General features: G+C 39.7%; 1 protein-coding gene across 1 annotated transcript in view; it reads right to left on the bottom strand.

Annotated features, from left to right (window-relative positions):
• The window catches only part of LOC145981673 (uncharacterized), a 60,068-nt gene extending 47,461 nt beyond the window's left edge, over window positions 1-12,607 (bottom strand). Inside the window, exons 1-3 of the mRNA XM_083115055.1 lie at window positions 12,464-12,607; window positions 9,669-9,753; window positions 6,686-6,980 (exon numbers count right to left, since the gene is read on the bottom strand). Of these exons, the coding sequence (XP_082971181.1) occupies window positions 6,686-6,980; window positions 9,669-9,753; window positions 12,464-12,559 (476 nt within the window). The 5' untranslated portion in view covers window positions 12,560-12,607. The remainder of the gene's footprint in view (window positions 1-6,685; window positions 6,981-9,668; window positions 9,754-12,463) is intronic.
• Window positions 12,608-13,450: the final 843 nt, after the last annotated feature.

The raw sequence follows: 13,450 nt of genomic DNA, 5'->3' as shown, positions 1-13,450 counted from the left end.
AAGAACTAGGAGGAAATTGTAAAGTGCTTGGATGTGTTCATATTCACTGTGCAGGTACAGTAGCTAAAACACAAAAATATTATGATTCTTTAAAAAAAGGTTTTCATAATTACAAAGATATTAATAATTCTGCACTCAATATTAAAGTAATTAGATACAGCCAGGGGCAACGACTTGTCAAAATTATTGAGGGGTCTCTGATCACTGAAATAAATTAATTAATGACTCACTCTCTCCCTTTTTTAAGTTTTGGCCTGTGTGTTCAGAATCTCATATGTGTTCCGTAATAATCCATCGTGCAACAGCCCATGAAGGGCCTAGGCATACCTACCGACTGCCGGTCTCCCTCCCACGCTTTCCTTCGTCACCTCTAAGCGTGGAGATCTTCAACCAGTATTGAAATAGTCGGGGGGTCAGCCCGACGTATCCCCAGCCATTATAGTAGGTCTCCGTGACCGGATTACGCTCACTCACTCAGAGCTCCCCAATTTCCTCACGATGGTGGGTTGCCACTGGCCCTATACGTAGGCCGAATAAATTCTGACCAGTGCCAGATTCGAACCTATGCCGTCCCACAGCGAATGATCTCAAGACGAGTGAACGCCTTAACCCGCTTGGCTTCGGAGGAGAACCTCATATGTGTTCAGAATCTCATAAAAACCCATGAATTCCTCAAAAAATATCAAAATTTTTATTCACAGTTCGAATGCAGAATATTAATTGTCCACAGATGGATATGTCACAAGTTTCGTCAACCATAATAGCAAAATATTCCCGACTTTTAAAATATGCTACCACGGAGCGCAAGACTGATCTCCTTAATATATCAATGATTTCCTTCTGAATGTCATGTGAGAGCCATTTGTAGCCCGAACATCCCATCCACTACCCTAGTTCATGCACATCATCTTTTGAAACTCTTTTTCGTAAAATTTTTAACAATATTCATAATTACATACTTAGTATATAGTAATAAGTCATGTGTTTTGCTGCCTCTGGTCATAGCCATAGTTGCGATTTTGCCACCTGGGAAAAAACAATGCAGTGACGCGGTACCATCTCCTCTTCAAACGCCATATCTTTTTGTGAATGAAGACAGTGGATCTTCGAAATTAATATAACCATTAAATTGTGCAATGCAGAAGTGCAAAATTTTCTTAATATCATATAAGTAAGAAGTACCTAGTTCCGGTCTTGAATGGCCGAAAACAGGGATGATGGGATTCAATGCACTGACCATGCATGCATCACCCAATAAAAAAGCCACTGTGGCAGATTCAGGCTCTTAAGAGGTCTGTGGCACCATAGAGTTCTAGTAGCAATAATAACAATTATTATAAGACGTAAGCGAGTTACTACAGATATATCCGCAAAACTTACTTGTAAATGTTCTATTAATTTCGGTGGCCTCTGCCACCTTCCACTTGGGAACTCGATGCTTTACTGTTAGGTTAACTTCCGGTTCCTGTTGTTGTTTCCTTGACTACCGCTAGGGGTGCTGGTGTAGCCATTTCGTCTGCTGTGCGTGATGAGTTTCAGCTGTTCTAAGAGCGGGAGCCAAACATGAGCCTGACCACTGTCAAAATTCAGTTCGTGCGGAAAGTGTATAATTGCATGCGTCTCTTTGATTTTGGTGTCAATTAGGGTGTGTGATGTGTGCCTAACCAAAACTTTTTGGATCCTGTGTTTATTCCCCTCAACATGAATAACAATTATTATTATCATGGTTATGATTATTACACAATAATAATCATCATAAACAAATAAAAATATTCAAATTTTATTCCAAATGTATTATAATTATTAAAACTTTCGGGAAATATTTCTCTACTTATGCACCATGTAAGTGAATAAGCAGTGCAACTGTTTTCACATTTTACACAAGGTACTGAAATGCATAGTTATTAAATTATGTTATTCATTTTTTACACACACCATTCAAAGAAAAGCTTTAAAAGTTAGAAAGAAATTTTAGTCACAAGATTTATGTTGTGTGACATCACATAAATTTAATTTTTGGAACCATGTATTACAGAGGTTGTTCACTTTATATCCGACCATTGTCGATTCGGTGCTGCCACCTGGCATATCATGCTGGAACTATGGGTCTGCTGGCAGAAGCAATGTTGTGTCTGACCTTGTAGGTGCGAGAGTGTTGGTGGTGAATGTTATCAAATGGCACCGAAAATCAACCGTTATTGGGAGGGTTACGTATTGGCCCTTTTCCATGCTAAGTTTTCATACGTACGCATTGTGAAACACTCGGGGTAAAAGCTATTGTGGCACGTTACACACAACAGGCTCTCCTTGAGAACATTCACCCACGAAAACCACCAGGAGAAGGGCTGCAAGCAAAGTGTCACATACCGTGACATTGTCGGCAAGGGGCGTAGCAACTTTGTTCGTCAGTGCAGGGAAAGTTTCCCTCGTGGCTTTATGGTTGTGACAGGATTCAGATATGAGGGTAAGTTGATGATACACAAGGTGGACAAAAATGTGAAGGTGAATGCCAGATACTTCCAAGACTCCAATCTGACACCTATCTATCGGAGAGACATCCCACAATTGTATGGAATGGACGCGAAACAGGTGATGATCCATATGGGCAAGGCTTCAAGGCATACCGCCAGAACATCACTATGTTTTTATCAGGAAATGGCAGAAGAAATAGGAATTTGTGTCATTCCGTTTGAAGACATTTATGTGAAAAGCCCAGATGCCAGTCCAATGGATTTTTGGGCTTTTGGGAATTTGGACTGTTAAAACGACATCTTCAACATCGCCGCCTGCGCACCCTGGATGGTCTATGGAAAGCTTGCAGGGAGGAGTGGAACAGAATTCCCATGCCTGTCCTGCGCCGGAGCTTGCTGCAATGGAAACTGTGATGCCGGGCGATAGTCCAGAATGCTGAGGGTCTAATAGAACATGATCGGTGGTGGCGGAACGGTATCTCTTAAGGTGAATACCCGTCAAAAATGGTCAGATATAAAGCGAACAACCTTCTGTTTTTGGATAGATGGTAAAATTTGAAAACATAACATGGTTCCCATATTTTAATTTTTTAAGCAATGCTCACTATTATGTGGATATCTATACTAGTGTCCAAAATTAAAGCAACAAACAGAAATTCTTTCCTCGTGCGATTTTTTTTGTTGATAAATTTACCAAGTTTAACCTGTTGCTATCGTGATTTTTTTGTTGATAAATCCTGGCAGGGGTGCAGAGATTTTTTGGGGGGATTTTTTCCCTTCAAATAATATAAAATTCAACATTTATATCTTTTCCAAAATATATGTAAAAATTTTACACCTTAAATGCACCATATTTAATTTATTAGATGAAGAAATGAAAGTGTTTAGGGCATTATCAAAAGTGGGGGGGAGGGCTATCGAACTCCTATATATTAGGCCTTAATTGACACGTGGGTTCTGAGGGGGATTCTGAATTAAACTTTGGGGGGCACAGTATCCAACTCTAGGTCTTAGATTATGGCGAGTACTTTAGTTAGAGGGGGATTGTTGAGCATTAAATTGAAGGGGATATCCAATACTTGTGTATTACTATTGTCTTAGACTGTTGTGGAAATTCTGGTGTGGAGACTGAGAATTAATTTTTTTAGAGGGGCAATATCTACTCTCCAATATTAACAGCAAGTCTAAAATTGGCATGAAAATTTTGGTGGTAGGATTGAGTATTAAATTTAAAGGGGGAGATAGAAAGCTCTTGATAAAGTGTTAACTCTTAGATTGCCAAGGAATTTCTGTAGTGGAGAGAGAGAGTTCGAACATTACATTTTGGAGACTCTATTTAGCGATAAGGCATCCACACATTTTCGACCCAGAATGTGCCAAAGGAAAGCTGGAAAAGGTAAAGACTAAATATCTCGGGATCTTAAGACAGTATTGACACCCCATTAAATTAATATTCCTCACAGCCTGCAAAGAAATGGATGAAAAAATTGTCTTGCTCGCTTCGCTCGCAACACTTTGTTACTGCGATTTGTTGTTGATTGTTGTTGTTGATTTGGTGTCTTAAGTCCACTTTATGCACAGTAAGGCTAATCGGGACTGGACATACAGCTTAAAGTGGGATCCGAACCACTTGTGCCTCCAGCTGGTATCGAACCTGGGACACCTTACTGCGATTTGTGTTTGGCGCTATAATGAGATGAATATGAACTTTTTATACTAAAACTGCATTACAAGACAAGCAATATTCTCGATTGATTTGGTGTTCTAAATTCACTTTAAGCACTCTAAGGCTAATCAGGACTGAACCTACAGTTTAAAGTGGGATCCAAGCGATATTCTCGATTATGATGAGAGGGGCAGATCAATTATAATGTTCAGTAAAGCTAAGGAAAATGTTACTTTCAGTGTAGACACGGTGTCGTAATTAAATATTTTGTCGGGATTACAATATGGTTTAAGGACGTGAATGATATGATTTGGGGGAAATGCATGATACGATTTTGGGGGGATGCGCCATTGGCCTTGGGGTGATGTGTACCCCTGAATTCTAGCACATTAAGGTTAGTTTATTTTCTATCTTAAACCAGTTGTCTATGACATCATAAATATTAGTATCACCTGATCGTATTATGTGGTCAAATGGACACACGGGAAAAAAATTCCATTTGTTGCTTTAATTTTGGACATTAGTGTATAATATGCTTTATCAGGATATCTATTATCTGGATTATCCATATTAGTATTATCTCATAATTACTTGCTCTTTATGAAACTCCTGCACAAGTAAGCTTTAGAGTTGACATTTTTTTGGACACTGTTGTCACTTACAAAATTTAGAAGGAATATAGCTGTAGCAAGATTTTTACTACAAGAACTTTTTGGTAAAGCTACAGCTACAATTTTAAAAATGTTGCTAGCTACAGTAGCAGCTAATTCCAAACACCAGGTGCTGTTCAAATGCTCTTAAGTTCAATTCTCTCGATTGTGAATGGTGGTGAAGAACAGATTTCTTATGCCATCTAAACCACAATCTAGTGGTTAGTTCTCAAAAATTAAACAATAGCAAGAGTTACAAGCAGGAGCAACACTAAGCTAGTTGAATTTTTATGCAGAGGACATCCATATACTGCTTCCTCAATACAAAAAAAAAACATGTTTGGAAAAGTATGGTAACGATGTAGAGAAGTAATACGAGGGTGGTTCAATAATTATTGTCCCTGACATATAAGCAGTATTATTTTTCCACAAAGTCCCCCTTCACAGTAATGCACTTCTTCTACCTATGCTGTAAAGCCACTATGCCAGTTTCAAAGAATGTCTGTGGCTGAGCCGTGAGCCATTCTTCCGCAGCGTCCATAACAGCAGCATTTGAGGGAAAATGCGTCCCCTTGAGGTGCTCCTTCAACTTCGGGAACAACTGAAAGTCACTAGGGGTGAGGTCGGGTGAGTAGGGAGGGTGTTCCAACACATGGAAACCAGCAGCATGGATTGCGGCACCAGTAACATGGCTTCTGTGTGCTGGAGCATTATCCAGGTGAAACAGCACTTTTCGCCGCAACATCCCACGCCATTTCTCCTTGATTGCTTCGCGTAACTTAGGGATTAGGGCTGCATGATAGTCCCCAGTAACAGTGTGTCCCACCAGGTAGTCAATAAGGAGCACACCCTTCGCATCCCAAAAAATTGTGGCCATAACCTTGCGTGCTGATGCTTGCACCCTGAATTTGTGTGGGGGAGGTGAATTGCAGTGCCGCCACTCCATACTCTGTCGTTTGGACTCGGGGTCATAGTGGTGGAGCCATGTCTCATCCACTGTCACAAATCTACCACAGAACTGCTTCAGGTCTGCCCCCATCAGCTCCAAACCAGCCCTTGAACATTGAACTCTGTCTTTCTGTTGTTCACGGGATAACATTTTGGGGACCCATCGCGCTGACACCTTTCTGAATCCCAAGTGTTCATGAACAATGGTTTCCACTGAGCCTACAGAGATGTGCATGATGTCTGCTAACTGTTGCACCGTGATTCTTCTGTCAGCCATAATCATGTCATGCACAGCATCAATGTTTTCTGGGGTGGATGCTGTTGTTGGAGGACCAGCACCAGGGGCCTGTTGACAGCTTTTCCTGCCGCAACGGAAATCGCGGCACCAGTTTTTTACCACCTGGTAGGTAGGAGCCCCATCACCCAACACACTGATCATGTCCTCATGAATCTCCTTTGGGCTTAGCCCCTTTCTCTGGAGGTACTTGATGACAGCTCGTTGTTCGGTTTTCTCCATTTTTCAAACTAAGTGCCACCCCTCACACGTAAAACGAGAAAAACAAATTTACTATAGCGCCTACGGTTCTGAAATTTTGCATATAGGCATCTAAGACATTAGGCTACAATATCCCCATCATCCATTGCAATTCATATACTTAAAGTATGCCGGGGACAATAATTATTGAATCACCCTCGTACATGTAAGGAATATTGGATACTTCTGGAATGTAGTGGTATAGATAGAACCCAGAAATATCTGGGACTATACAATATGAGTACAAGCAATAAACTTATATTATTGTGATATTTACTTCATGTGACCAATCAACCCTCAGTCTTTAAATATACAGTAGTATACCAGCCACAGAACATATTTTATAACAGCAGATATAGCTATGTCCTTGGTATATTACACTGACTTTTTGTTATTATTATACTTTCTACTTTACCTGTAATTTCTTGCTCTGTTGTGTTCATAGAAGTGCCGTGTATAAACATCATAAGTCTCTATTATCACATCACAAATTGTACACTGATAAACTTGTTCTTTGTCATATTTTTCCGAATAGTGTACATGAAACTCATGTCGTGAAAATATCTGACTGCAATTCACACATTTTGTTCTCCACTGATTCCTCAAACCATTCTTGATTTTTGGACTCGGATTCTCATTTCGAACTGGTATTTCTGCATTTCCAGATTTCACTATATCATCTTGAATTTTTGGTTTCTTGTCATCTACATCTGGGTGGAGAAAAAAATGTAATTTTTTTCAAAATTAAATCCTACAAAGAGGACTTAATACTACAATTTAGCTGATATCGATACCAATATATTAATATTAAAAAGTATAAAACAAATTCAATGATTTTTACTTTTCTGGAGTCTGGATATTTTCAGGGTCTGCTAAAATGACACATGGGTCTTCAGCAGTCTCATTATCCTGTATGTTATGCAAAATGCATAACTTCATTTTAAATTTTGTGTAAACATTGCGTAGAAAAAGCAAGTCTCTTAATTAAATAGAATACTGATTTTCTCTTATGTAATCCTTCAAATACAGCTAAACTCTGGTATATTGATGTTCACTGAAATGAATACTTATTTATTAGTACAGTATTCATAAATATTTTGGACACCACTTTTGATTCTTACAATATTCAAGAATTGGTTCATAATAGTATCAGCCTAACATTACATAATATGTTGGTTCTTGGTATAAGATATTACGTCAGTCTCCAATGGTGAACGGTTTGGCTAACATGCAGCAAAGTTAACAGTCCTAGGTTTGAATCCTGGTTAGGCATAGGTGCTGCAATGTACATGCCCCATACAAAGCACGTACAGATAATAAGTTCTGCTTGCAATTTATGCCGCAGCTGTACTGCAATCGCAAGAGTATGCATGTGCACCAAGTAGTTGGACCCATTGGACATCAGCGTTAGAGAAGACAGAAGTACACACACTTCGTAGTGGGTTGTGGTAATGTTCACGAAAATTGAAACATGTGCCGCGTGTGAAGTGTGATCAGTTACATGGTTATTGAATGCACGGAATGTGCCAGCAGCTGAAATTCACCAGCAGCTGAAATTCACCATCAAATTGGTGAAGTGTATGGTGAACAGATCATGAGTGCCTCAATTGTACAGAGATGGGTGCGACAGTATAACGAAGGACAGACGATACAACGAGTGGTGAAGTCAAACACGCTGGCTTCATTGGACACTGTGAACACAGACTTTTATATGGCACTGGGAAGTGACACCATTACTTGTACCATCTGGGGAAACTGGGATTCCATGGGAGAGCTGTAACACATACGGCAATGATTACTACCTGGAAATCAGCAAGTTGATTACAGTGGTGCAAAGAAATGTCGTAGGTGGTCCCTAGAACATGGAAATACATCATTTGGCATGATAAATCATGCTACATGTTGTGATCTGATGGACATGTGTTGATGTGGTAGTGAATGGTTCTTACCAGAGTGCATTGTCTCCACCGTGAAATTCAGCAGGGGTGGAATCTTGGTATGGGACTGTATCTCACGGTAAGAGTTGGTCCCCTGATTCTGTTGCCTGAAACTCTGAATGCCAAAGCCTATCTTGCAATATTAGACAACACTGTACTTCCCACCTTGTGGCAACAGTTTGGGCAGTGCCATAACTGAGTGGTTTGATGACATGGGAGTGAATAAACTCGATTAGCCACCTCAGAGGCCTGATCTGAAATCCACTGAATATCTGTGGGATGATTTAGGAAACTGGTTGCTATCCAGGCCATTTACCGCAATCTGGTGGAAAAATGGTAGAGGCTGTGGTAATGGCGAATGGCAGACACACACCATACTGACACCAAACCAGCTCCAGATAAGCACATTCATATGAGTGTCCGGTCATTATTGGCAATAAATATAGTGTATACTGATGGAAATTTGTTTTTAAGTTGAAAAACAGTTCCTAAACTAAGTATATATTCATCTCATTTGTTTTAATTTAAATTAGTTTTTAAAAGAGCTGGTTGGTTGATTGATTGATTGAGCTGGTGTTTAAGTCCACTTTATGCACAGTAAGTCTAATCAGGACTGGAACTACATTTTAAAGTGGGATCCGAACCACTATGTGTCTCCAATGGGTATTGAACCTGGGCCCCCTTGATTACAAGGTGGCGAAGATACCACTGTGCCATCAAGAAAGTCCCACTTTTTAAAAGAAACTAAGTTAATTTTACACTTGCTTATTCTAGTTAACTCATACAACATGTTTCATGCATGAATTTCAAGTGAGGTTTTATTTTAGAACTGATCATCATAAAAAATTAACATTTGTGTAAATTAAAATATAATTAACCTCACACAAATTTAAAGATAAAAATATAAAAGAAGTAAAATGCAAAGCAAAGTCATGTGTTTGAGTTTTTGTTTTAAGTCCATTTTATACACAAAAAGGCAAATTGGGAATGGATGTACAGTTTCAAGTCGGATCCACTGGGTATCAAACCTGGGACCCTCCTATATTCGAAAATCAAGACCCCCCGGAACCCATTCCCTGGATACATGTGGTGTAAGTTTTGTCTTATAATTTTCCTAGTCACCAAGAAACTGCAGAGGGTCCATGGTGATTGTTGGAGATCGCATAGTCTTACACATTCTATAATATTAAATGCCATGGCAATTTTGGTGATACAAGTGCACTTCATTTTCAGTTTTAATAATCATCAACTCGCTTATTCTTTTAGGACAACGTTCAGTTGAAAAACACTCAGAAAAATAACAGTTACTAATTATTGGAAAAAGTAACCGATTCACGGTTACTAGTTTGAAAAGTTACTGTTACTTTAACTGCATTACAAGTAAATCATTATCTGATTCACCAACTGTTCCCCCTGCAAAAGAATCAAATTCCTCCTCTTTGAAGAATGAAATCTGTTCACCTGAGACATCTTCAGTTTTTACAGCAGCAACTAACTCTGCTGTTATATATTCTTTTATGTCAATATCAGTGAAACCATCTTTTTCCTAAAAAGATAAAAAATAAATTAATTATTAACATTCAGGTGTTACCAAAATACATGCTGTACAATATGCACCTCAATTGTATGGTGTAAGAACCATAGCGAACCGAGTGACATCTTGCAAAATTATGAGAAAAACAGGTCTAAGTTTTTGTTGTTAAGAAAATTTTCACTTTCATTTTCAGAGTATTAATAGACAAATTTACAAATGTTGCAGAATTTTTTTGTAAGAACTTTAGTGAGAAATACACAATATTTGCTCATCTAAAATAGTGTTTTGGAGATAATTCAGTATGGCATTTTCTGAAAGTCCAAAGAATTGAATTGAAAAACAATATTACTGTAATACTGGATAAAAAAAATATCAAAATGAAAAAAAAAATAGGAGCATTTATTGTACAACTGAGATGCAGAATAATTCAACTTAATAAGTATATTTGGGTGGACATCCATAGATTTGTCACTGGATTGTACATTTTCAAAAAATGGATGCTGAATTGGAACAAACTGAAGGGGAGTTCACTCTTCTTGGTCTCTGCGATATCATGTATTCATGGATATTGTAAGGGCATGTACGGCTTGGCTGAGAGAAAAGTTATCCTTATTTACTATTCGTCAGACTGAAAGTAAAATTTTGACTTTCTACTAAAAGCTACTAAAAGTCAAAATTTTCCCAATGGGTGGGTAGTGTAAGGGCATGTATGACTTGGCTGAAAGATCCAAAGTTATCCTCACAAAGCCCATAGATATCAGCAAGCTTTGCCAGCTAAGGCATTCATTCCTTGCGAGGAAGTGGCTGCAGGTTCCGGATGGAAAAATCTGGCAATTCTCCAAGGAAAGAGGGAATCATCAAAGGGTTGATGCAGATGGAGGTGCAAGTAGAGAATCATTTCAGGCAGTATGTTAGTCTTTCACATACATCAAGATGGTCAGGTGTGGAACATTGAGTGGGATGAGTTTGGCATTGATGTAGGTTAGCCCTTGCATAGCTGAACATCTTCCACCTGCGGAGTGTTTGCTCCAATAGTAATGGTAGTAAGGTTGTAAATAAATGGTCTGTGAGACAAGGAGAATGTTGCAAGTCACTTAGTCCTTCAGATCTAATTGCATCCCCAAAGTTTAATAGTATATTACAGCTTGCTGTGTCACTTGGTCACAGTTATTTCTGTAGGATCATTTCCAAGTGACACACGTCACTTCACTCTGAAAGCTGACTAAAGCATGCACATTTTCAATATTATAAATTATTTCCATATCCCACATGTACAAGGTAACGAAAAAAGTTCTTGCGTTCTAGAGCAGTGATAAACAAAGAGCAATACAGTGGACAGTATGTACCTTTAGGTTTCGAAGTAATCTCCATCAGCATCCAACACCTTTTGACAATGTTCCTGCAGCTGCACAATACCCTGGTGATAAAACTCGGTGGGCTTCGATGCAAAGAAGTCCATGAGTGCATTCCGCAGGTCTCCTTCATTTGCGAAGGATCCCTCTATGAGGTGGTTGTCGAGGGAATGAAACAGGTGGTAATCTTTTGGTGCAAGGTCCGGTGAATATGGTGGATGGTATAGTGTTTCCCAGCCAAGTTGCTGAAGGGTCTCCCGGGTCCTCTTTGCCACATGTGGCTTGGCATTGTCGTGCGGGAACAGCACACCCTTGCGATTCACTAATGCTGGCTCCTCTGCAGCAATGCACGGTGCACCCTTTGCAAGTGCTGAGAGTAGAGGTCAGCAGTGATGGTCTGACCAGGTGGAAGGAGCTCGTAATGCACCACTTCCTGACAATTCCACCATACAGAGAGCACAACCTTCCGTGCGTGCAGAGGTGGTCTTGAGGTGTGATGAACAGGGTCACGTGGCAACAACAAATGTCTGGTATGCTTGGGAGTATCATAGAGGATCCACTTTTCGTCACCAGTGAGCAAGCGATCAAGTATGAGTATGTTCAGGTGCCGAGTGAGCAAGGACAAACAGGCTGTCACTCATTCCTTGTTGGCTGCCGACAATGTGTGGGGTACCCACTTGCTTAACTTGTATGACTTCCCTATCCCCTGCAGGTGCAGTCTGACTGTTTCAGTGGAAACATGGAACCTCTCTGCAAGTTCTTCACACGTTAGACCACTGTCCTAATCGATGGCTGCTTTCAGGGTCTCATCATCCAACACATGTGGTCGTCCACTGCAAGGTTCATCCAAAAGGCTCACATCTCCCGAATGGAATTTCTGGAACCAATGCCTGGCAGTGCATTCGTTCATGGCATTCTCTCCAAATGCCTGGCAAATGCTGCGACTTGATGAGGCAGCTGACAGACCCACTTTAAAGTCATACAACATAGCCACGCGAACAAGCTGCTTCGATACCTCCATTTCACTTCGAAACTGGATGAGCTACGACTGCTGTGTGTGCGCATCATGCCTATATTACTGAAAGTGGATCATCAGACTAACTCCCGATTGCTTGGCAGGCATGTGCGTCATTTCGTTTCCTCTCTGTGAGCGCATGATTAATGGGACGTCATAAACGGCAAGAACATTTTTGGTTACCTTGTACATCATATGAAAAATGGAACTTAAATTCATTCAACACATACATAGTTATCAAATGCAGTAGTGACTCCAGAAAATTTCCAAGAACTGACAAACAACTCTAAAATATTTTTTATATGGCCTATAGGCCATAGTTAACAAGAGAATAACATAATGCAATTCGTCTTACCTTATATTCTTCTTCAGTGAATTCTCTAGTCTGCAGAAAGATGGAATTATCAACTTCATCCTGACCATCCTTTATATTTGACAGTGACATGTCCATGTTTTGTGGAATTACGATTGTTTGAAGATAACTGTCAACATTTTGTCTCTATCTGAAAATAGGAATTGCTGCACTTTAACAAATTAGCACTGGAACAAATTAAGAAGCATTATTAATGTAAATTCAGCAGTTATACATAAGACACCATAATATTCCCTTCTGACAGACAATATAAATAATGATAAAAATTAAGAGGTAATATACAGAGTATAAGATGGAGAATTTCATTGTATTTTTCAGTACATTCCTAACAATAATAATTTCTCAAGACTGTGCATTGTAGTTTAGTCATCTGGGGCTTGTGGTACCTGATATTGCCTTGTAATAAAGGGGTAACAGGTTCGATACCCGGTGGAGGTATCCCGATGGTGCAGTAGTAGCATCGTTGCCTTGTAATCAAGGGGTCTTGGAATTGATACACGGTGGAGGCACATAATGGTTCGGATTCCACTTTAAACTGTAGCTCCAGTCCTGATTAGCCTTTCTGTGCATAAAGTGGACTTAAAACAACAATTCAATCCTTAACAATCTTGTTTGTTAGAGTTGTTTGAGTTGCTGTTTTAAGTCCACTTTATGCACAGTAAGGCTAATCGGGACTGGACCTACAGTTTAAAGTGGGATCCGAACCACTTGTGCCTCCACCGGGTATCGAACCCGGGACCCCTTGATTACAAGGCAAAGACGCTACCACTGCGCCATGGGGGAGGCCCCCTTAACAATCTTGTTCATGTCTTCCATACACTTCACACTTCTATCTTCAAGTTCTGCGAACTGTCCCTTCTGAGATTTCTCAAGTTCCAGAAACTGTTCTTTCTGAGAATTCTGAGTGCAGAAGACAGTCACATACAAGTATTTACTTTCTTTCTATTGTACATGTTTATAAATTAACAG

Source organism: Lepisma saccharinum, chromosome 30 (genome assembly GCF_977018435.1).
Source record: "Lepisma saccharinum chromosome 30, izLepSacc3.1, whole genome shotgun sequence".
Lineage (NCBI taxonomy): Eukaryota > Metazoa > Arthropoda > Insecta > Zygentoma > Lepismatidae > Lepisma > Lepisma saccharinum.
The sequence above is the reverse complement of the archived record's forward strand: the minus strand, read 5'-3'. Positions and strand labels throughout refer to the sequence as shown.